The following is a 21,488-nucleotide window of genomic DNA, read 5'->3' as shown; positions in this document are numbered from 1 at the left end:
ATTGTTCTCTCTCTTTGGGCCAACTCTGATGCATCCCATTTGGCCTTTGTTAGTGGCTTCTTTTATTTCCAGCTCATAATACCTCAAGTTTTACTAGTCTAATAAGCCCCTCTATTGTCAGTTAACATAGGACTCTGCCAAGGGTTACTGCTTCACCTTTTCTGCACTGTAGAACCAACTAGCAACTCAAGCAAGGTTAATTTAAAAACAAAGTCCAGTCTTCTCTTTTATTAATAATTTGAAATTGCATTTTCACTGTTAAAACAAGATTAAGCCATTATTTTGGACTCAGCTCTTATACGAGACCACAATTGACCAGACTAAAAATCAAAGTGAGTCACACATGTTAAAGTTCCACATCATCAAGCTGCAACTAAGCTCTTTATCTTACTTTCTAAGATAATTCAGGATTAGAGAGATTGCGGCCAAATTTTCCATAGTGAAAAACAATGTTAGATATTATATATACCAATAATTCCTGTACTTTTAAACCTCCCCTTCCATCCTTCTGTAGAGGCAACTACAGTACTGAATTTAGTGCCTATCATTCCTATGCATATGTGTATTCTTTTATTGCACATTTGTATACCAATAAATAATATTGTTTTTATTTATAATATATCAAAACTTCATACCTATATATTTTTATTCTTTTACAAGATATGTTTTTAATTTAAAATGTTTGGAAGTATATCCATGTTGATTCATGTGATTAGTTATTTTTTTAAATTGCACTATAATATTTCATTGCTTGAATATACCATAGCTTGTTTATCTGTTCTTCTAATGGTTGGCCTTTATGCCATTTGCACATCTTTGCTATTATAAACAATGCTTCAGTGAATGTTCTTGCAGTATGCTTATTGTGTTGTTTCTGATACAAGCACAGTGCTTGTTAATCACCTAAAGGTATTAGTTTTTATTCTTTAGATGGTGTTCTACAGCAGCCAGTGAGATTATTGTCTGCCTCAATGGACAAAACCATGATTCTCTGGGCTCCAGATGAAGAGTCAGGAGTTTGGCTAGAACAGGTAAAATGTGGATACCTAAGGAACAGAAATTTGGGGCTGGGGATGTGGCTCAAGCGGTAGTGCGCTTGCCTGGCGTGTGTGCGGCCCGGGTTCGATCCTCAGCACCACATACAAACAAAGATGTTGTGTCCGCCGAAAACTAAAAAATAAATAAATATTAAAATTCTCTCTCTCTCTCTCTCTCTCTCTCTGTCTCTCTCTCTTTAAAAAAAAAAAAAAGGAACAGAAATTTGGAATTTGTAAACTAAATATTTAAATCCTAAATCTGTATTGTTAGATATATAAATTTGCAGTTTTTGTATACATTAAATGAGTTAGAACTTGAAATCTGTAATCCGTTTCCATTGTAAAAAATGGTCCTATTATACTTGAGAATATATATTCTGCAGGGAATAGTAGTTCATACTTATTATGTAGATATAACTTGTTAATTGCTGTGCTCAATTCTATTTCCTTATTGATTTGTCTGATTTTCTGATGGAGCTATCAATTACACAGAGAGCATGTAAAAATATCTCATAATCCAATAGTGGATTTTACCTATTTCTCCTTATAGTTCTGTCAGTGAGGCAATGGTATTAGCTATGTCTAAATTAGAATTGTTATATTTTGTATGTGACTTGAAACTTTAATTAGTGTTATTTACTATCTTTACTTCTAAGAAAACTTTTTAATCTTAAAAAGAAATGGGACTATTAAGTGAAAATTGTTTTCTGTTATTGTGTAGGTTCGAGTAGGTGAAGTAGGTGGAAATACTCTGGGATTTTATGATTGCCAGTTCAATGAAGATGGTTCCATGATTATTGCTCATGCTTTCCACGGAGCACTGCACCTTTGGAAGCAGAATACAGTTAACCCAGTAAGAAAAGCACTTTTCAAGCAATTCTAATCACATCGAGTGAATATTCAACCTAGCTAAATAGTGTTTTACTTATAACACTGTACAGAAGCATAGGAGAGGCCTTTAAGTTGACATCACTTATTTCTGAAGACATTATACTGTGTTTATAGTAGGTAAGAAACTCATGCTTTTCTAAGAAGAGTACAGCAGCATTGAAGAATTGAATGAATTCTGGGGTTGTGGCACATTGGTAGAACATTTGCCTAGCATGTGCAAGGCCCTGTGTTCAATCCCCAGCATTGCCCCCATCAAATTTTTCTTGTTTTATAAATGAAAAATAGGGCTGCTATATATGGATACTATATAAGTATATTTTAAATTAAATAAACAAATAAGAACATTAAGCTAAATGTTACAGTGTATTCTGAATATGTATCTAATGGTTTCTTTTATAAAGTAGAAATTCATACATTTGTATAACTTTTAGTTTGTGGACTTGAAATAGTTGTGTCACCTATGAGGTTTTGATTTCTTAGTTCATAGGGAGAATCTACTCTTTTTCTTACATTCTCCATTTGGAGTTGACCTTTAAGATTGATGAACAATTATGACACTATTAAGGTAGAAAATGTTTTTTAAGATAAATTTTGTTTCCTTAACTCAGCTGGTCTTTGAGGGCTGTCATAGAATTAAAAGCATTAGATGAGTAAGGAGAGACACAAGCCAGAAGATAGATTCTCACTGTACCTGTGCTTTACAATTTGACTTATCAAGTGTTAAGAGTGATTTGTTTTTCCAATGGGCTTCTTTTTTTTTTTTTATTTTTTTTTTATTTTTTTTTTTAGGGCTGGGGATGTGGCTCAAGCGGTAGCACGCTCGCCTGGCATGTGTGCGGCCTGGGTTCGATCCTTAGCACCACATACAAATAAAGATGTTGTGTCCCCCGAAAACTAAAAAAATAAATAAATATTAAAAAATTCTCTCTCTCTCTCTCTCTCTCTCTTAAAAAAAAAATTTTTTTAAGAGGTTGATGGACCTTTATAATGTTCATTTCTTTATATGCAATGCTGAGAATTGAGCCCACTACTTCACATATGCTAGGCAAATACTCTATCATTAAGCCACAACCCTACCCTGGAAATGGGCTTTGTTTTTTAGAGCAATTTTAGGTTAGTAGCAAAATTGAACAGAAAATTCAGAGTTCTCTGTATCTTCACCCCAGCACAGCTTCCCCCTATACCAATACCCCAAACCAGAGTTGTACATTTGTTACAATCAAGGGTGTTTTTTTGTTGTTGTTTTTAGTACTAGGGATTGAATCGAGGAGTACTCTAGTACTGAGCTATATCCTTAGCCCTTTTTATTTTTATCTTTGGCACTGGGGATTGAACCCAGAGGTGCCTAACTACTGGGCCACATCCCCACCCCCCCTTTTTTTAAATCTTTTTTTTAGTTGTTAATGAACCTTTATTTTATTTTATTCATTTATTTATATGTGGTGCTGAGAATTGAACCCAGTGCCTCACATACAAGGCAAGTGCTCTACCACTGAGCTACAACCCCAGCTCCACTTTTTATTTTTTGAGACAGAGTGTTGCTAGGTTGCTTAGGGCCTCACAATTGTTGAGACTGGCCTCAAACTTGGCAGTCCTCCTGCCACAGCCTCCTGAGTAGCTGAGATTCCAGGCATATACCTCTCTTGCTTAGGGCTTCACAAGTTGCTGAGGCTGGCCTCAAACTTGTGATCCTTTCTTAGTCCCTGGGATTACAGGCATGTGTCATCACACCCAGCTTGGTGGGTGATTTTTTAAAAGCAAATAAATACTGCCCTTTAGGATTGTTACTGTGGAAAACTATGCTATTAGTCTAAAAGAGCTGTCCATTGCTCAGAACTTTTTTATTTTATTTTATTTTTTTTAGTTGTAATAGGCACAATATCTTTATTTATTTTCTTATTTATTTTTATGTGGTGCTGAGGATCAAACCCAGGGTCTCACACCTGAGAGGCAAGTGCTCTACCACTGAGCTACAGCCCCAGCCCCATCACTCAGAACTTTTAAACTCATATTAGTGTTAACATTAGAACCTGATTCTATGTCATAGAAGAAATTAATATTTTTTTCTTTCACTTTTTTTAATACCAGATTACTGATTATATTCATCAGATTTGGCTTTGAATGACCTGCCAGTTACTGATACAAATTTCATTTTCCTCTAACAGAAATTTTTAACTAAAACATTTTTTAGTTATAGATGGACACAATATCTTTATTTATTTATTTATTTTTATGTGGTCCTGAGGATCAAACCTAGTGTCTACACATGCTAGGCAAGTGCTCTACTACTGAGCTGCAACACCAGCCCCTAAAAATTTTGAATTTTTATAGTACCTTATAGTTATACGTAATAGTGGAGTTCATTTTAACATAGTGATACATGTATGGAATATGATTTGCTCCATTTTAGTCCATAGTGCTTTCTCTTTCCCTTCTTTCTTTCCCTACCACTGTTCCCCTTGCATCTATTCTGCTGGTCTCTTCTATTTATTTATTATTATTTTAATTGATGCTTTATAGATATACCTACATGTGGAACTCAGTGTGGTATATTCATATTAGTGTGATTTTGTCACTTTCGTTCCACAACTCCTCCCTTTTCCTGGCCCTCCTCCCTCTTCCTGGCCCTCCTCCCTCCCCTTCAGTCTCCTTCCTCGACGCCACTGATCTACCCTCTATGTTCATGGGATCCCCCTTATCTCCCTATACTTTGCTCTAGCTTCAACATATGAGAGAAAACATTTGACCCTTGATTTTTCTGAGTCTGGCCTATTTAACTTAGCATAATGTTCTCCAGTTATGTTCATTTACCAGCAGATGCCATAATTTCATTATTTTTTTATGACTGAGTAAAATTCCATAGTGTACACATACCACATTTCCTTTATCTATTCATTGTTGATGGGCACCTGGGCTGGTTTCATAACTTAGCTGTTGTTGAATTGTCCTGCTATAAACATTGATGTGGCTATGTCACTGTAATATGCTTTTTTTTTTTGTACCAGGGATTGAACCCAGGGGTAAATCACTGAGCCACATCCCCATCCTTTTTTATGTTTTATTTAAGACAGACAGGATGTTGTTGAGTTGCTTAGGGCCTCACTAAGTTGCTTAGGTTGACTTTGAACTCACGATCCTCTTGCTTCAGCCTTCTGAGTCGCTGGGATCACAGGTGTGCATTACCATGTCCTGATGTAATATGCTGGTTTTAGTTCTTTTGGGTAAATACCAAGGAATCAGGTAGCTGGGTCATATGGTGGTTCTTTTCTTAGTCTCTTAGCAGTATTGAGTAATCTCAATACTGCTTTACAAAGTGGTTATACTAATTTGCAGTCCCACCAACAATGTATGAATTTACCTTTTCCATATCTTTGCTTACATTTTTTATTTTTTGTATTCTTGATGATTGCCATTTAATGGAATGAGGTGAAATCTTAATGTAGTTTTGATTTGCATTTCTCTGATTGCCAGAGATGTTGAACATTTTTCATACATTTGTTGGTTGTTTTGTATTTCTTATTTTGAGAAATGTTCTTTTGCCTGTTTATTAGTTGGGTTATTTGGGTTTCTTGGTGTTTTGTTTTTTGAATTCTTTACATATTCTGGATATTATTACTGTTCAAGGTTATGTAAAAAGAGACTCTGGACCATGCATATGACATTTTCTGTGTTTTCCTATTGGTATTTATTACATGATTGTTGCTCAGTAAGTGAATCTAATAGGTTTGATTCTGTCTATTTCTGTCCTTTAAATCTATAACTCCTTTGACTTTAAATCTATAACTCCTTTGACTTTATAAAGCAAGCCACACTCAGAATCTTATTTTATATAATATTTTTTCTTTCATTGTTAAGTTTAACAAAAGCAGAGTATCTGTACACGCAGCATTGTTTTGCATGCTTTACATTGTTCTACACATTTTGCTCATTTAATCAATCCTTTTTTTAAAAATTTTTTAGTTATAGATGGACACAATACCTTTATTATATTTATTTATTTTGTATGTGGTGCCGGGGATTGAACCCAGTGCCTCACGCATGCCAGGCACGCGCTCTACCACTGAGCCATAACCCCGGCCCCTTAATCAATGCTGTTAATGTTTCTATGAGATAGCTGCCATTTTTGTAATATCTTCAGGCACAGAAAGATGAAGTCGATTGTGTTGCTAGGAGACATTCAGTGAAAAATGAATGGAGGGAAATTTCCCAAGATAATTGTTTCAGAGGGTACAACACGTATTTGAATGTTTAATTAATATGGTTGATTAGAAAAGAGATGCTATTATTTTGTGGGGATTTTTGTGTGTGTGTGTGTGTGTGTGTGTGTGTGTGTGCTGGGGATTGAACCCAGGGCCTTGTGCATACCAAGCAAACACTCTACCAACTGAGCTATAGTCCCAGCCCCTGATGCTATTATTTTATGATCCTGTCTTATATATTTAGCTTTTCAATTTGCTAGGGGGTTTCCATCTTTCCTGTTGCCAGACATGAGTGCTTTACTTTGAATGGTGGTGGCCTTTGGTTATTTTGATATGTGTCATGAGTACTTTTATTGCAGAGAGAGTGGAGTCCAGAAATTGTCATTTCAGGACACTTTGATGGTGTCCAAGACCTAATGTGGGATCCAGAAGGAGAATTTATCATCACTGTTGGTACTGATCAGACAACTCGACTTTTTGCTCCATGGAAGAGAAAAGACCAATCACAGGTAAAATATCTTACTACTTGACTAACCACATTAAAAAACTTCCACAAGTAAGTGAAAAATGGGACAACATTGTTAGCTATTAGAAAAGTGCAAATTAAAACCATGATGAGATATCATTATATATTCTTAAGCTGAACTAAAAAAGAGTGACATTAACAGCTGCTTGTAAAAATGTAGAGTGACTATAACTTTCATACTTTGCTGATGGGAAAGCAAAATGATCCCGCCACTCTGGAAATTTGTTTGGCATATTCTTAAAAACTTAAATATTTGTCTCCTTTTTGTAATTCAAACAATAATTCAAGTGTTGGTTGTTAAAATGTATTTTGCTTCAATTTCACATAAAAGTTCTATGTCTTATAGGTTTAACTCATTAGGAAGCATTGTTAAATCTATAGTAAAAAATAATTTCTGAAGTCATCTGGTGTTAGATAGTAGTGGTTGAGGTTGGGGGTAGCCTTTTTTTCTTTTACTTTGGCAATTCTGGGGGGATTGAATATAAGGTCTCACACATGCTAAGCAAATGCTGTACTACTGAGCTATATCCCTAGCCTGAGGGTAGCTCTTGTTCAAGAAAATTCTTCGTCTTGACCATGAGTTCAAACAGTCACAGGAAAATTTTACCACTAACAAACCCTGAACTTCTATGTGTGAAAGAATCTTCACCCTTTATTTCTTTTTTAAAAAATTTTTTATTTATTCTAATGTTTTATATATTACCTTCTGAGAAGTGTCGTTCAGTTCCTTTGCCCATTATTGATTGGGTTATTTGTTTTTTTGGTGTTTAGCTTTTTGAGTTCTTTATATACCCTAGAGATTAGTGCTCTATCTGATGTGCAAGTGGTAAAAATTTGCTTTCATGCTGTAGGCTCTCTATTCACCTCACTGATTGTTTCTTTTACTGAGAAGAAGCTTTTGGGTTTGAATGCATTTCATTTATTAATTATTGATTTTAATTTTTGTGCTATAGGAGTCATATTAAGGAAGTTGGGACCTAATCCGACACGGTGGAGATTTGGGCCTACTTTTTCTTCTATTAGACACAAAGTCTCTGGTTTAATTCCTAGGTCCTTGATCCACTTTGAGTTGAGTTTTGTGCATGTTGAGAGATAGCGGTTTAATTTCATTTTGTTTAACAGAGTTCTAGTTTTCTTAGCACCATTTGTTAAAGAGGCTGTCTTTTCTCCAATGCATGTTTTTGGCAATTTGTCTAATATAAGATAACTGTGATTATGTGGGTTAATCTCTGTGTCCTCTATTCTATACCATTGGTCTACCAATCTATTTTGGTGCCAATATCATACTGTTTCTGTTACTATTGCTCTATAGTATAGTTTAAGGTCTGGTATAGTTATGCCACCTGCTTCAGTCTTGTTGCTAAGGATTGCTTTAGCTATCTGGGTCTCTTTACTTTTCTAAATGAATTTCCTGGACTGCTTTTTCTATTTCTATGAGGAATACCATTGGGATTTTGATTGGAATTGCATTAAATCTGTATAATGCTTTTGGTAGTATGGTCATTTTGACGAATATGAATTCTGCCTATCCAAGAGCAAGGTAGATCTTTCCATCTTCTAAGGTCTTCTTTGATTTCTGACAAAAATTCATGGTACTGAATAGGAGTCAGGTCATGAGAGCTAGTAAGGTTTGCCAGTGGTCTTGCTGCCACAGTAACACAATCGATCATTTGGAGCATCATCTGTAGTCAGTTGAAAATACAAGTCAAATGATTGGGAACGCTTTACTGTGGCTCTTGTTGATGTGCTACTAGGACTGCTTAGTTGTTTATTTTTGCTTGAGTCTGCCCCATGGTCATATTTCTATAGTTTTGCATCTGATATTTTGCTTGTTGAAAAGAATAGATTTTTGAAACATATGGCCATTTTCATTTATTCTGTTTTAATACCCAGGTGACTTGGCATGAAATTGCAAGGCCTCAGATACATGGATATGACCTGAAATGTTTGGCAATGATTAATCGGTTTCAGTTTGTATCTGGAGCAGATGAAAAGGTTCTTCGAGTTTTTTCTGCACCTCGGAATTTTGTGGAAAATTTTTGTGCCATTTCAGGACATTCACTGAGTCATGTGCTTTGTGATGTGAGTATTCTTCTAAAGGTTTCATTTAAACCTAGTCACTTAATTTTAAATTCTAAATATTTTTTGCTTTGGGCTGTAAATGGAGTATATAGAAAAGAAAAGAAGCCATATCACTTATTATTGGTTTGACATATGTTTGTGTGCACTGTGGTGTATGATGGTTTAAATATTAAAACCAGAAAATTGTGTAACAAATGAGCTCAAAACCCTGTAAAGTGGCAATATGATGTTCATTTGAGACATGGATATTATGTATTGTCACTGTGCTAGCTACCTATGATAAACTATACAAGATGAGAAATTATCATCTTGCTTGTAAGGTCGCAGTAAGGGGGCAGTCTGACTAACATAACATACCTGTAATTATTAGATGAGACCATTAACTGCTAAAGCTCATGGTATAAAAGTTAAGTTTCATAGAAGGAACAGGTCACTGCATTGGAGTAATGACAGCATGTTTAATGAGACTTCATTTGGGTTTTGAAAGAATAAGTTTTTGTTTTGTTCATTTACACCCCTCTTACTAAAGATTTTATCTACTTATAAAAATACATGGGTTATAAAAATCACAAAGTAATTTTGAAGGAAGAGAAATTAAGTAGGAAGATAGTTACATTACACAGAAATGTGGATCTTACAGTCCTTTTCCTAGAACTGGGTCCCAGGTTTGGTTCTGAGCTCAAAAGGGTAAGTACAGTTTTATAGGCAGAAGGAAGGAGAGAAAGAGGAGAGAGGTAGCCAGAGTTTTTGGGGTGTTTGTTGGAATGAAGAGGGAAATGCAAAAGTGGGAGAAGTCAGATCAGGGAGGATTTTGGGAGGCAGGCACACTTCAGACTGTGGAGTGCCATTGGAAGCCCCTTCACAAAGAATGTGGTGAACAAGTATTTTGGAACAAGGAGAATTTTCTGGGAGCCCAGAGATTGAAGGCACAGAAACCAGCACTGACCCAGGTAAGACTGGAGAAGAAAGTGAGAATCATTTGAAATGAAATGCCCTGGAATACTCAGTGCATTGTGCCACAGCATTTCTTAATTATGTAAAGAGGTTTTATGATTTTGTTCTGCCCATTTCTAATAATAATGGGCGTCATGAATGAGATCCAAAGGGAGGTCTTGATTGTGATTCCTATATAGTGCTAACATTTGGGGATAGAGGGATAGTTAGTTTTAGGATCTCTTTAGTTTCAGGGATTGAAACAGAGTTTCATGGAATTCCATGAAAGCCTTAGTCCTAGGTATACATTCAATTCCTAAAATACAGGAATCCCTGACAGGCATGGTGGCAGATAACCTGTAATCTCAGCAGCCCAGGAGGCTGAGGAAGAAGGATTGCAAGTTCAAGCCAGACTCAGCAAGTTAGCAAGACCCTAAACAACTTGGAGTAATCCTGTCTCAAAATAAAAAAGGGCTGAGGATGTGATTCAGTGGTTAAGCACCACCCCAGGGTTCAGTCCCAGATAACAAAATAAATAAATAAAACACAGGAATTGTGTAGATTGGAATGTCTCTTGATCTCTTTTAGGTTTTACTTCCATACTAAGTGTTGGGATAGGCATATGGGAAAGCTTGTTATTATTCTTCCCATGCTATGCTATTTCTCTTGAGTTTTGAGTTAAGCACGCAGTTCCTCGTGTTCCATGTAGTTGTTTTTGACGGTGGTTTAAATTCATATCGCTCAAGTTTGTCTAGTTCCAGCTCCTGTATTAAAGTTTAAATTGTAAGAAATTCTTTAACATGGTCATGGGCCAGTTTTAATGATTAGTATGTTTTTTCATATGTAATAACTTGATTGCTTTTAAATCGTGGAATCTAGGCAGAGTACTGCCTCATCAAATGACATTCTTATTAAGTTTTAAAGTAGGTTTCAATTACTTAAATATGTTTTTGAAAATACTGTGGGGGCTGGGGTTGTGGCTCAGTGGTAGAGCACTTGCCTAGCCTGTGTGAGGCCCTGGGTTCGATCCTCAGCACCACATAAAAATAAATAAATAAAACAAAGGTGTTGTGTCCATCTACAACTAAAAAATAAATGTTAAAAGAAAGAAAGAAAATACTGTGACTGTCTCTTTCTAGGATTGGGTATCATCAAGGATGTGCCTTTGAGGCTTTCTTTGGAGGTGGAGCTCTGGCCATCCGTCCATTTTTACCCTGCTGCATTTCTTGTCAGACCCTGAAACCCACTGAGCTGTAAGGGTTTTATGTGGAAGAGAAGAAGCTGGCTTTATGGATTGTGTTAGGGTGTATGTTGGAGAGTTATTGCTTGAATTGCAATTCTTGCTTCAAGAAGTAGAAGAGTGGGCAGGCGTTCACACTAGCTGGTCTTGAAATGATTTCTCAGCCTTGTGATCATGGTATTATTGTAATGCCTGAGAAAACCAGTGGCTTTTAGTATTTAAAACTTACATTATCCTATTTCTTATTCCAGCAAGACAGTGATCTTCCTGAAGGAGCTACTGTTCCTGCATTAGGATTATCAAATAAAGCTGTGTTCCAGGGTAAGGCTCTGGTCTCAAATTATTCAACCTCTAGTGGTACCTAAAACCTAGTTACACACTTGTATGGAATGTACCTAATGACTGCTGCAGCTGATTTTTTTTTTTTTTAAATCACAGTCAACACATCTATCTTCTCTCATCAGATTTTTGTGATAAGTGTATGAATGAAGACCACTGAAAATAGGAATAGCTTTCAGTCTTTCACAGAGCACTATAGTCACAGATAGGAACATAGGAAACTTGAGAATCTGTTGTGTAGTTCAAAAAGTTAACTAGGTCAAAGAAAATGGAAGGAGTCTTAATGGAATTGACTAATGTTTTCAAGAGCTTATTTGGAAAAAAACTGGAGTGTACCTTTGGCTTTGGAATCACGTGGCCATAGCTTTGAAATACACCACCTTGAGGTGCCACTGCTTTCTTATGGGCAGCATTAGTATTGAGACAGTATAAGAGATATAAAGACAGTGACTCCATTCATGGTGCTGATGTATTTCTTTAACCTAGGAGACATGACTTCTCAGCCTTCTGATGAAGAGGAGCTGTTAACTAGCACTGGTTTTGAGTATCGCCAGGTGGCCTTTCAACCCTCCCTACTTACTGGTAAGAAATGATGAGAAGATGATTTAATAGAGTCACTAGTACACATGTATGGTACCTGTTGCTGATGACTTGAACAGGTGCTATAAAATTTAGTTTATTTGGCTAAAAATAGGAAAAAAAATCATTGCAATACTACAAATTTATTGTAGAACCTCCCACTGAGGATCATCTTCTGCAGAACACTTTGTGGCCTGAAATTCAAAAACTGTAAGTTAAATTATAGTTACCTCTCTGGTTTGATTCTGTCATAATTTGGGGATTTTTTCCCCCTACAATTTGATTTTCTCCTAACCTGCCCACATTCTCCTTCCTGCTCTACAGAACTTTCAGTAGCTCTTCAAACAAGTGAGAATCACAGCTTACATTGATATTTATGATATTTAGTAGCTTTATTGGTCCTAAGTTTTAAAGTAGAAAAGCATAACTTTTTTTTCCTTTTTAAGTTTTGTTATGCTAACTGGTCTTTTTTGTTCTTGATAGTTCCCCATCATAACATTTCCTTGATTGTTTATTGTATTGTCTGAGGGCAGAAGGTGAAAACTTGTATCTTAATCTGATTATTTGAATGAGTTCTATTACTTTAGGGACTTGTCATTTTTCTCCAGTCTTCCTGTTTTTTCCCCAAAGTATTTACCTAGACAAAAATGTAGTGTTTGTTAAAAGAAATGTGTGTTGCTTGGGAGAATGATGTTATTCTTTTAATTTTTAAAAATGTTGCAGCATGAGATTAGGTATGTTTACTAATACAGAGGTTATTCATTTTGTCTTTAAATTTTAGATATGGACATGGTTATGAAATATTTTGTGTTGCTTGTAACAATTCAAAGACTCTGCTTGCTTCAGCTTGCAAGGTAGGAAGTTTTATTTTTGATTCTACTTGGTCACAGGTTATTTATGTCATTAGGCTTTTGCAAGTTTGGTAGAAATTTAGGCAGAACTCTACGTCAAAGGCCACTGGTGCCTGCTTTTCCTGAATCTTACTTTCTCTAATTCTCTCTCCCTTCTGTCCCTTTAAAAACTTGCAGTTACTTTTTAAATCTATTTTAGCTACACATTTTTGTTCTTTAGAGTCTACCCTTGAAGAATGCAGGGACTAGGGTGCTAACTCCTGTGCACAATTGAAAATCTGCATATAATTTTGTGTATGTGCAGGGGATGGGTGTTGCCAGGGATTGAACCAAGGGCATTATGCATGCTAGGCAGGTGCTTTACTGCTGAGCTATATCCCAGCCCCATCACATATGACTTAACTCCTTATAGTAATAAAAGGACATGGCTATGAAGTTACTAGAGTAGTATAGTAATTATGTAATAGACGTGATATATTTTATGGTAGTAATGAATGATAAAATAATCCATTACCTACATATATTATGCATTTGTGGCATAACTTTTTTTTAACTTTAATTTTTTTGTTCTTTTTAGTTATACATAACAGTAGAATGTATTTGACATATTGTACACACATGGAGTATAACTTCCCATTCTTTTTTCTTTTAAATTGTTGATAGACCTTTATTGTATTCATATGTGTGGCTGAGAATTGAACCTAGTGCCTCACACGTGTGAGGCAAATGCTCTACCACAGAGCCACAACCCCAGCCCTAACTTCCGATTCTTGTGGTTGTACATGATGTCGTGTATTCATAAATGAACGTAGGAAAATTATGTATGATTCATTCTACTGTCTTTTTTTTGGTACCAGGGATTGAACTCAGGGCATTCAATCACTGAGCCACATCCCCAGCCCTATTTTGTATTTTATTTAGAGACAGGGTCTCACTGAGTTGCTTAGTGCCTCACCATTGCTGAGGCTGGCTTTGAACTGTTGATCCTCCTGACTCAGCTTCCCAAGCCACCGGGATTACAGGTGTGCGCCACCGTGCCTGGCCTCATTCTACTGTCTTTCCCGTTCCTATTCCCCTTATTCCCCTTTGTCTAATTCATTGAACTTCTGTTTCCCTGCCTTATTGTGTGCTAGCATCTGAATATCAGAGAGAATATTCGGCCTTTGGTTTTAGGGGATTGGCTTATTTCATTTAGCATGGTAGTCTCCAGATCCATTCATTTTCCAACAGATGTCATAGAGTCATTTTTTATGGTTGAATAATATTCCATTGTGTAAATATATCACATTTTCTTTATTTGTTCATCTGTTCAAGGGCACGTAGGTTGGTTCCACAGCTTAGCTATTGTGAATTGAGCTGCTATCAACATTGATGTGGCCATGTCACTGTAGTGTGCTGATTTTTTTAAAAAATATTTTTCTAGTTGTAGATGGACACAGTACTTTTGTTTATTTTTTATTTTTTATGTGGTGCTGAGGATCAAACTCAGTGCCTCACACACACCAGGCAAGTGCTCAACCACTGAGCCACAACCCCAGCCCTAGTGTGCTGATTTTAAGTCGTTTTGTGCTCTGATTTTAAAGTCTTTTGAAAACATTCCAAGTTTTCTGAGAATTTCCATACTGCTTTCCATAGTGGTTGTACCAATTTGCAGTCCCACCAGCAATGTATGAGTGTACCATTTCCCCCACATCCTTGCCAATATTTATAGTTGCTTGTATTTTTTTAATATTTATTTTTTAGTTGTAGTTGAACACAATACCTTTATTTTATTTATTTATTTTTATGTGGTGCTGAGGATCGAACCCAGGGCCTCACACGTGCTAGGCAAGTGCTCTACCGCTGAGTCACAATCTCAGCCCCATGTTGCTTGTATTCTTGATAATTGCCATTCTGACTGGAGTGAGATGAAATTTTAATTTGCATTTCTGTAACTGTTAGAGACGTTGAACATTTTTTCATGTATTTGTTGATTGATTGTAGTTCTTCTATAAAGTGTCTATTCAATTCCTTTGCCCATTTATTGATTTTTGATTTTTAAGACATGCCAAACCATTTTCCCAAGTGGTTTTACATTTTACAGTCCCACCAGCAGTGTATTGGCTTTCCAGTTGTTCTTGGTACAGCCAATCCTTTTACCTTCAACCTTTCTAGTATGTGTATAATAGTTCAGTGTGGCTGCAATTTGCATTTCTTTAATGACTGTTGATATTAATCATTTTTTCATGTGCTGATTTCTCATCAATATTATCTCCTTTGGTAAAATGTCTCTTCATATTTTCTGCCTATTTCTTTGTTAGATTGTTTGTATTACTGAGTTTTAAAAGTTTTTTATATATGTTGGATATAACTTTATCAGATATGTACTATATTGGTAAGTTTTCCTAGTAGCTTTTCTTTTCATTTTCCTAACGATGTCACTCAGAGAGCAGAAGAGCTTGTGTTTTCGTGAAGTCTAGTTTATCAGTTTTTTCTCTATTGGGTAATCTTTGTCATGTACTGAAGAAATCTTTGCCTAACCAAGCTCATAAAGATTTTCTGTTACATTTCGTTCTCAGAACTTTATTGTTTTTAAATTTACATTTAAATCTAATGAGATATTTTAAAATAATTCTTCAATTTGGCATGGAGTACAGATTAAAGTTGATTTTCTTTGTTGATATAATATGTAGTTGGTCCAGCATCATTTGCTAAGGAGACTGTCCCTTTGCCCCTGTACTGCTTTTTTCCCCTGTCCATTTACATATGAGGGCCTGTTTCTAGGCTTTGTTCAGTTCCATACATCTGTGTTGTTGTGATGCCAATTCTCTCAGTGACTGCTGTTTTTTTTTATAGTACATCTTCTAACTCTTTTTGTACTCTATTTTGGTTATTCTAGGGCCTTTACTTTCCATTTCAAAAACAGTTTGACAGTTTCTACAAAAAATGCAGGAATTTTGATGGGCATTGCATTGAATCTATTGGGAAGAATTTGGGGATAATTTTAACAATACAGAGTTATTTATTTATTTATTTATTTATTGTACTGAGGATTGGATCAGGGATGCTTAATCATTGAGCCACATCCCCAGCATTTTTAATTCTTTATTTTGAGACAGGGTCTTGCTAAGTTGTTTAGGGCCTTATTAAGTTTCTGAGGCTGACTTTGAACATGTGCTCCTCCTACCTTAGCCTCCTGAGCCATTGGAATTACAGGCATGCTCCACCATGCCCAGCTCAATATTTAGTATTTTAACATGTGAATGAGATAAGCCTCTTGTTTATTTAGGCCTTTATATTTCTCTTACCAAGTTTCCCCTGTTTCACCATGTTAATATCTTAAAAGGAATATTTGTAGTTTTCAGTGTTAGGTCTTGCACATATTTTGTCAGATATATTCTTTTTTATATACTTTATATTATTACTGATAATATGTGGAAATATAGTTGCTTTTTGTATATTGAGCTTATGTCCCACAACTTTGTTGAACTCGTTTATTTATTACTATTTCTAGTAATTTTATTTTAGATAAGGTAGGATTTTCCACATAGATGCTTATGTTGCTTATGAATGAAAAAAGTTTTATTTCTTCCTTTTCTATATCAATGTTTTAAAGTTTATAGAAACAGTGACCACAGAGATCATAATCTTGGTCTCCATATCAAGAACAAAACATTTAGTCTTGGTCCATTAAAAATGATGTTTGCTGTAGCTTTTTCATGGCTTTTATCTGGTTGCAGACATTCCCTGCAGTTCTGGTTTTCTGAAAGTTTTTATTAGAAATGGATGCTAGATTTTGTCAATTTTTTTCCTTCATCTATCTCTTTTTTTGTTTATATCAATTACATTGAATGATTTATAAAATGATAAAATAATTTTGTATTCCTAGAATCAAACCCCACTTCCTCTTAATGTTTTGTCTTTTTATATGTTGTTGGATTCAATTTATTACAGTTGTTAAAAACTTTTAATAGTTCTTTTTTTTAAGTTTTTCAATATATATTTTTAGTTATTGATGGATCTTTATTTAATTCATTTATTATTATGCAGTGCTGAGAATCGAACCCAGTGCCTCACACATGCTAGGCAAGCACTCTACCATTGAGCCACAACCCCAGCCCAATAACTTTTAATAGTTCTTGAGGGGTATTGCTCTGCAGTTTTTGTTCATCATAATGGCCTCTTCAAGTTTTGGTCTTAGAGTAATGCTAGCCTCATGCAAGTGTCTCCTCTACACTTATCTTAAATTGTTTTTGTAGAATTTCTGTTATACATTTTTAAAAAAAAGTTTTCATAGAATTCCCAGGTAAATCCAGCTGACTCTGGTTTTTTATGAAAAGGTTTTTAACTATATGTAATTCCTTTAATAGATATAAATAAGGCTATTTAGGTTTTCCGAGTTTTCTTGAGTTCATTTTTGTAGTATATGTCTTTCAGAAAATATGTCCCTTCATCTGAGTTGTCAGATTTACTGACATGATTATTCATATTATTCCTTTATGATACATTTAATATCTGTAGTAATGTTACCTTTCTTTTTTTTTTACATGTGAAATAGCATTCTTTATTGCTTCTTGGATACATGGAAATGAATACATTAAAAAGTTCATTTTTAGTTTTGTTTTTGAAACAAACTTTTCCTTCACTGCTCACCCAAACCACACGACTTTGTGGTGCATCTCTTGTCTTTGTCTGTAACTCTTTATTCATATCTCCTATTAGCCTCTCTTACCTGTGCTCTTACTTCATTTCAAACTTCCTTTCACCATCTCTGAAGGTCTAGCACATTTCTATTCTTGAACTAGCTTTTCTTTTTTTTTTTTTATTGGTTGTTCAAAACATTACAAAGCTCATGATATATCATCTTTCATACATTTGACTCAAGTGGGTTATGAACTCCCATTTTTACCCCAAATACAAATTGCAGAATCACATCGGTTACACACTCTCATTTTTACATAATGGCATATTAGTGACTGTTGTATTCTGCTACCTTTCCTATCCCCTACTATCCCCCCTCCCCTCCCCTCCCATCTTACCTTTCTTATTTCTGCACTTGGTGATTTGTGACTTTAAAACTCCTCTCCACACACCTCCCCCCCGCTTTTTGTGGTTGTTTTGTTTTGATTTTTTTAGTGTTCCTGCTGTCAGAAAAGTCTTGTTTCTCTTTTAGTATTCAGTGATAATAATGGTGGGTAAAGAATTCTTGGTTTAGAGTTGTTTTTTTCTCTTCAATACAGTAAAGATGTTGCACCATTTTCTTTTGGCTTGTGTTGTTTCTGATGAGAAGTCTGCTTTATTTTTTCTTTGTTTTATAATGTTTTTTTCCCCTCCAGCTGTTTTTATAGTTTAATATTTGTTGCTAGTTTTAAATAATTTTGTTATTGTTGGTATAATTTTCTTCATGTGTCTTATGCTTGGGTTTTATTGAACTTAATGGATCTGAAAGTTTGTTGTTTTCATCAAGTATGGGAAATTTTTAGCCCTTATCTTTTCATGTGTGTTTTTGTTCTCATACTTTTGGAAACTCCAGTTATATTTGGCTGATGTAGTTGTTGAATGATTCAATAATGCTCCTTGTTTTTTCCCCTCTCTGTGATTCATTTTCTCTCTCTGGGATAGTGTTCTTTGTTGCCAAATATTTATTATTTTGGAATGCTGTCATTTCCTGTATTTTGTCTAGCTTTTTATTTTTTTTCACCCAAGAGTAAATCTGCACACCTGTAATCCCAGTGGTTTAGGAGGCTGAGGCAGGAAAATCATGAGTTCAAAGCCAGCCTCAGCAACTTAGTGAGGGCCTAAGCAAGTCAGTGAGAACTTGTCTCAAAATAAGATAATATAAAAAAGGGCTGGGATGTGGCTCAGCGGTTAAGCACCCCTGTGATCAATTTTCAGTACAAAAAAAAAAAGTAAATCTAGTCCTTCTTACTCTATATTCATTAGAAGTGGAAGTCTCCAAATGGTTAATTACAAAGTTAATACATATATTTATTTTACTTGTAACAAATTAAAACATGATTACAGCATTGGTTTAACCTTTCTAATCCTAATTTCCCTCTCTTTCTAATTTCCCTCTCTTTCTAATCCTAATTTCCCTCTTTTTTCCCAGAGATTAGCCTTCATTGTTAACCTGCTAAGAGTTGTTTTTTTTTCCACATTTAACCAAGTCCATAAAATATATTCATAAAAACAATATGTTACTTTAAAAAATGTTTTCTTTTTTGTTTATTTCTGCTTAAACAACTTCGTTGTTTCATCTCTTTATAGGCAGCTAAGAAAGAACATGCGGCTATCATTCTTTGGAACACTACCTCTTGGAAGCAGGTTCAGAATTTAGTTTTCCACAGTTTGACTGTCACGCAGATGGCCTTCTCACCAAATGACAAGTTCTTATTAGCTGTTTCCAGAGATCGAACCTGGTCATTGTGGAAAAGACAGGATACAGTCTCACCTGAGTTCGGTAAAACATGTTGTGATTGGGAATGCTATTAGTAAAACAGTTATGTCTATTTTATCCATGGTAAGCAGCTACTGGGTTAAGACAAATAGATAATAGGGCAAAGACAGAGTCTAATGAATGTGAGTTCTCAGATGACTGAGGAAGACCTGGTTTTGCATGTCATATCTAAATTCTTACTTCTTTGGGACTTTGTAGTCAGATGGCAGGGTTCAGACATTGCAGTTAAAGAAACAAAATCTGTATGGAGAAAGTTAATTTTTGTAAGTGGTCATAGATTACTGCCACAAAACCAGGTAGATGACATTCTGAGCTTAGATTTTATTGAAATGAAATAATGAAGGTACTTCTAAGAAACTTGGAATTGAGTGGTTTCTGTTTTCTTTATGAACTGTCTTATGAATATAATAATATTTTAAATTATGAAACTTAGAGGTACCATTATCTTTGGCCTTTTCCTGCCCTTCCCTGCCACTTTGACCGTTAGGAGGGGTTTGGTAGGCTTCTGTGAATTACATGACCCTGGGCAATATCTTAACCCACCTACCCACAATTACTGTAAGATTTGCATAGATTTTAAAAAGAAAAGGAATAATAATAATAATAATAAAAGCTTTGTGTCATTGCATCAGTGTCCTATAATATTCCCTGTTTTCTTTGGGGGGTTAATTTTAGAGGGTGTTAAAGTATATTTGTATTTTTAATCGTATTATTTTCCATGGATATATGACTTGCATACAACTTGATTTTGTGATACTTCTAGTCTCTTAGTTTCTTATATCTCAGAGAATATCCAAGACATATAAGACATGCTTATAGGATGGGTTAAAACAGCTAATTGGTACTTGACTTACCATGGTTCGATGTAGGGTTTTTTGATTTTACAATGGTGCACAAATGATTTATGTGATTTTTTTACATTATGTGATTTTTACATTTGATAGAACCCATACTTTTAATTTTGAGTTTTGATCTTTTCCTGTGCTAGCCATATGGAGTGTGATGCTGGGCAGTGGCAGCAAGCTCCCAGATAGCTGCATGATTACAAAGATAAACAGCTCTCATTCTATACCATATTGTGTTGCTAAGATATAATGTTTGGTAGGTTGGGTGTATTAAATGCATTTTCAACTCAATCTTTTCAGTTTAAGGTAGCTTCATCAGGACATAATACATTTGTAAGTTGAGAAGTGTATATATTTTCTTTTGCCTCACTAGTGATTTATTTCCTCACATTCAGCATGTGTTTTTTTTTTAAAGTTAAAATGTTGTTAATAATACACGTATTAATTTTTTGTATCTTTGTGGATTATAGATTAATAGATCTACTCTCCTTCCCTCCTCCTGAGCAGTTACATGTTTTAGGTCTAGTCCATATAAGGGCTAATTTCATTAACATTTAAATGTTACATGAAAAGTGTTTTTTTTAGCTCTTCCTTTTTTAAGAACATTAATTCTTTTTTTTTTTTAATGCTGGGATTCAATCCAGCCCCTTATGCATGTGAGGCAAGCACTCTACCAACTGAGCTATATCCCCAGCCAAGAACGTTAATCTTTTTTTGCAAATCTGGCTACTTGCAGAGTAAGGATGCATTGCTTCTGGCTTCTTCCATGGGCATACATTGAACTTTTAGTTATTGTTTGGAAGAAGTTTGTTGTTAGTCACTAGAATACTAGTCAGTATAAAAGCATCTCCTGCTCGAAAAACAGCAGCATGCCACAGCCTTCTGCTGAGCTCTCAGTTGCCTGGCCTTAGTCTATTACAAAAGTGAGAATATGTAAATAGATTACTGAATTGCATGATATATTTGGTACTTAAACATGAACTTTCTAAAAATTAAAAACAAAAACAAAAACAGCTTTCTGTGCTTTGTGAGTGAGTGATGGTTACATATTTTTTTCAGACCCAATTTTCAGTCTCTTTGCATTCACCAACAAAATCACTTCTGTGCACAGTAGAATTATTTGGTCTTGTGACTGGAGTCCTGATAGCAAGTATTTCTTCACTGGGAGTCGGGACAAAAAGGTAATTTTTAAAAAATCTAATATTCTTTGAAGTGTAAAATAACATTTTTATAAGTATGTTTGAATTTTTAAAAAATCACATAATCTTGCCTTTCTGATACAACTTTTAAAAATCAGATTATTTTGTGTTTTTTATATACATACATGATAAAAGCTTTTAAAAAAAAAACTTGTTGCATTCTGTAAATACTTGCTCTGAAATATCAAAAATATGAAAAGAAGACCTTTCAGACACTTGACCTTCATCAAATATCCCCAGTGGGAGAAAAATAATAAATTGAACGAATCAAGTCTAAGAAACTAGGGGCACAGGAGAGGGAAGGAGGGAACATAGGTGGAAAAAAGTTTTT

General features: G+C 35.1%; 1 protein-coding gene across 7 annotated transcripts in view; it reads left to right on the top strand.

Annotated features, from left to right (window-relative positions):
• Positions 1–21,488, top strand: part of Elp2 (elongator acetyltransferase complex subunit 2) — a 49,449-nt gene that overhangs the window by 19,829 nt on the left and 8,132 nt on the right. For 5 of the 7 annotated variants that reach the window (XR_007348837.1, XM_048806318.1, XM_015482425.2 and 2 more), the window contains exons 10-19: positions 931–1,031; positions 1,759–1,890; positions 6,487–6,636; positions 8,547–8,735; positions 11,160–11,229; positions 11,734–11,829; positions 11,979–12,036; positions 12,608–12,680; positions 18,924–19,116; positions 21,018–21,139. Coding sequence is in view for 6 of the 7 variants with exons in the window: in XM_048806318.1 (XP_048662275.1) it covers positions 931–1,031; positions 1,759–1,890; positions 6,487–6,636; positions 8,547–8,735; positions 11,160–11,229; positions 11,734–11,829; positions 11,979–12,036; positions 12,608–12,680; positions 18,924–19,116; positions 21,018–21,139 (1,184 nt within the window). In the remaining variant the exon portion in view is untranslated. The remainder of the gene's footprint in view (positions 1–930; positions 1,032–1,758; positions 1,891–6,486; positions 6,637–8,546; positions 8,736–11,159; positions 11,230–11,733; positions 11,830–11,978; positions 12,037–12,607; positions 12,681–18,923; positions 19,117–21,017; positions 21,140–21,488) is intronic. The other 2 variants (XM_048806322.1, XM_015482426.2) reach the window with 1 other exon arrangement.

The sequence above is a fragment of the Marmota marmota genome, unplaced genomic scaffold (genome assembly GCF_001458135.2).
Source record: "Marmota marmota marmota unplaced genomic scaffold, marMar, whole genome shotgun sequence".
NCBI classification, from domain to species: Eukaryota; Metazoa; Chordata; class Mammalia; order Rodentia; family Sciuridae; genus Marmota; species Marmota marmota.
This window is presented reverse-complemented; position numbering and strand designations above follow the sequence as displayed.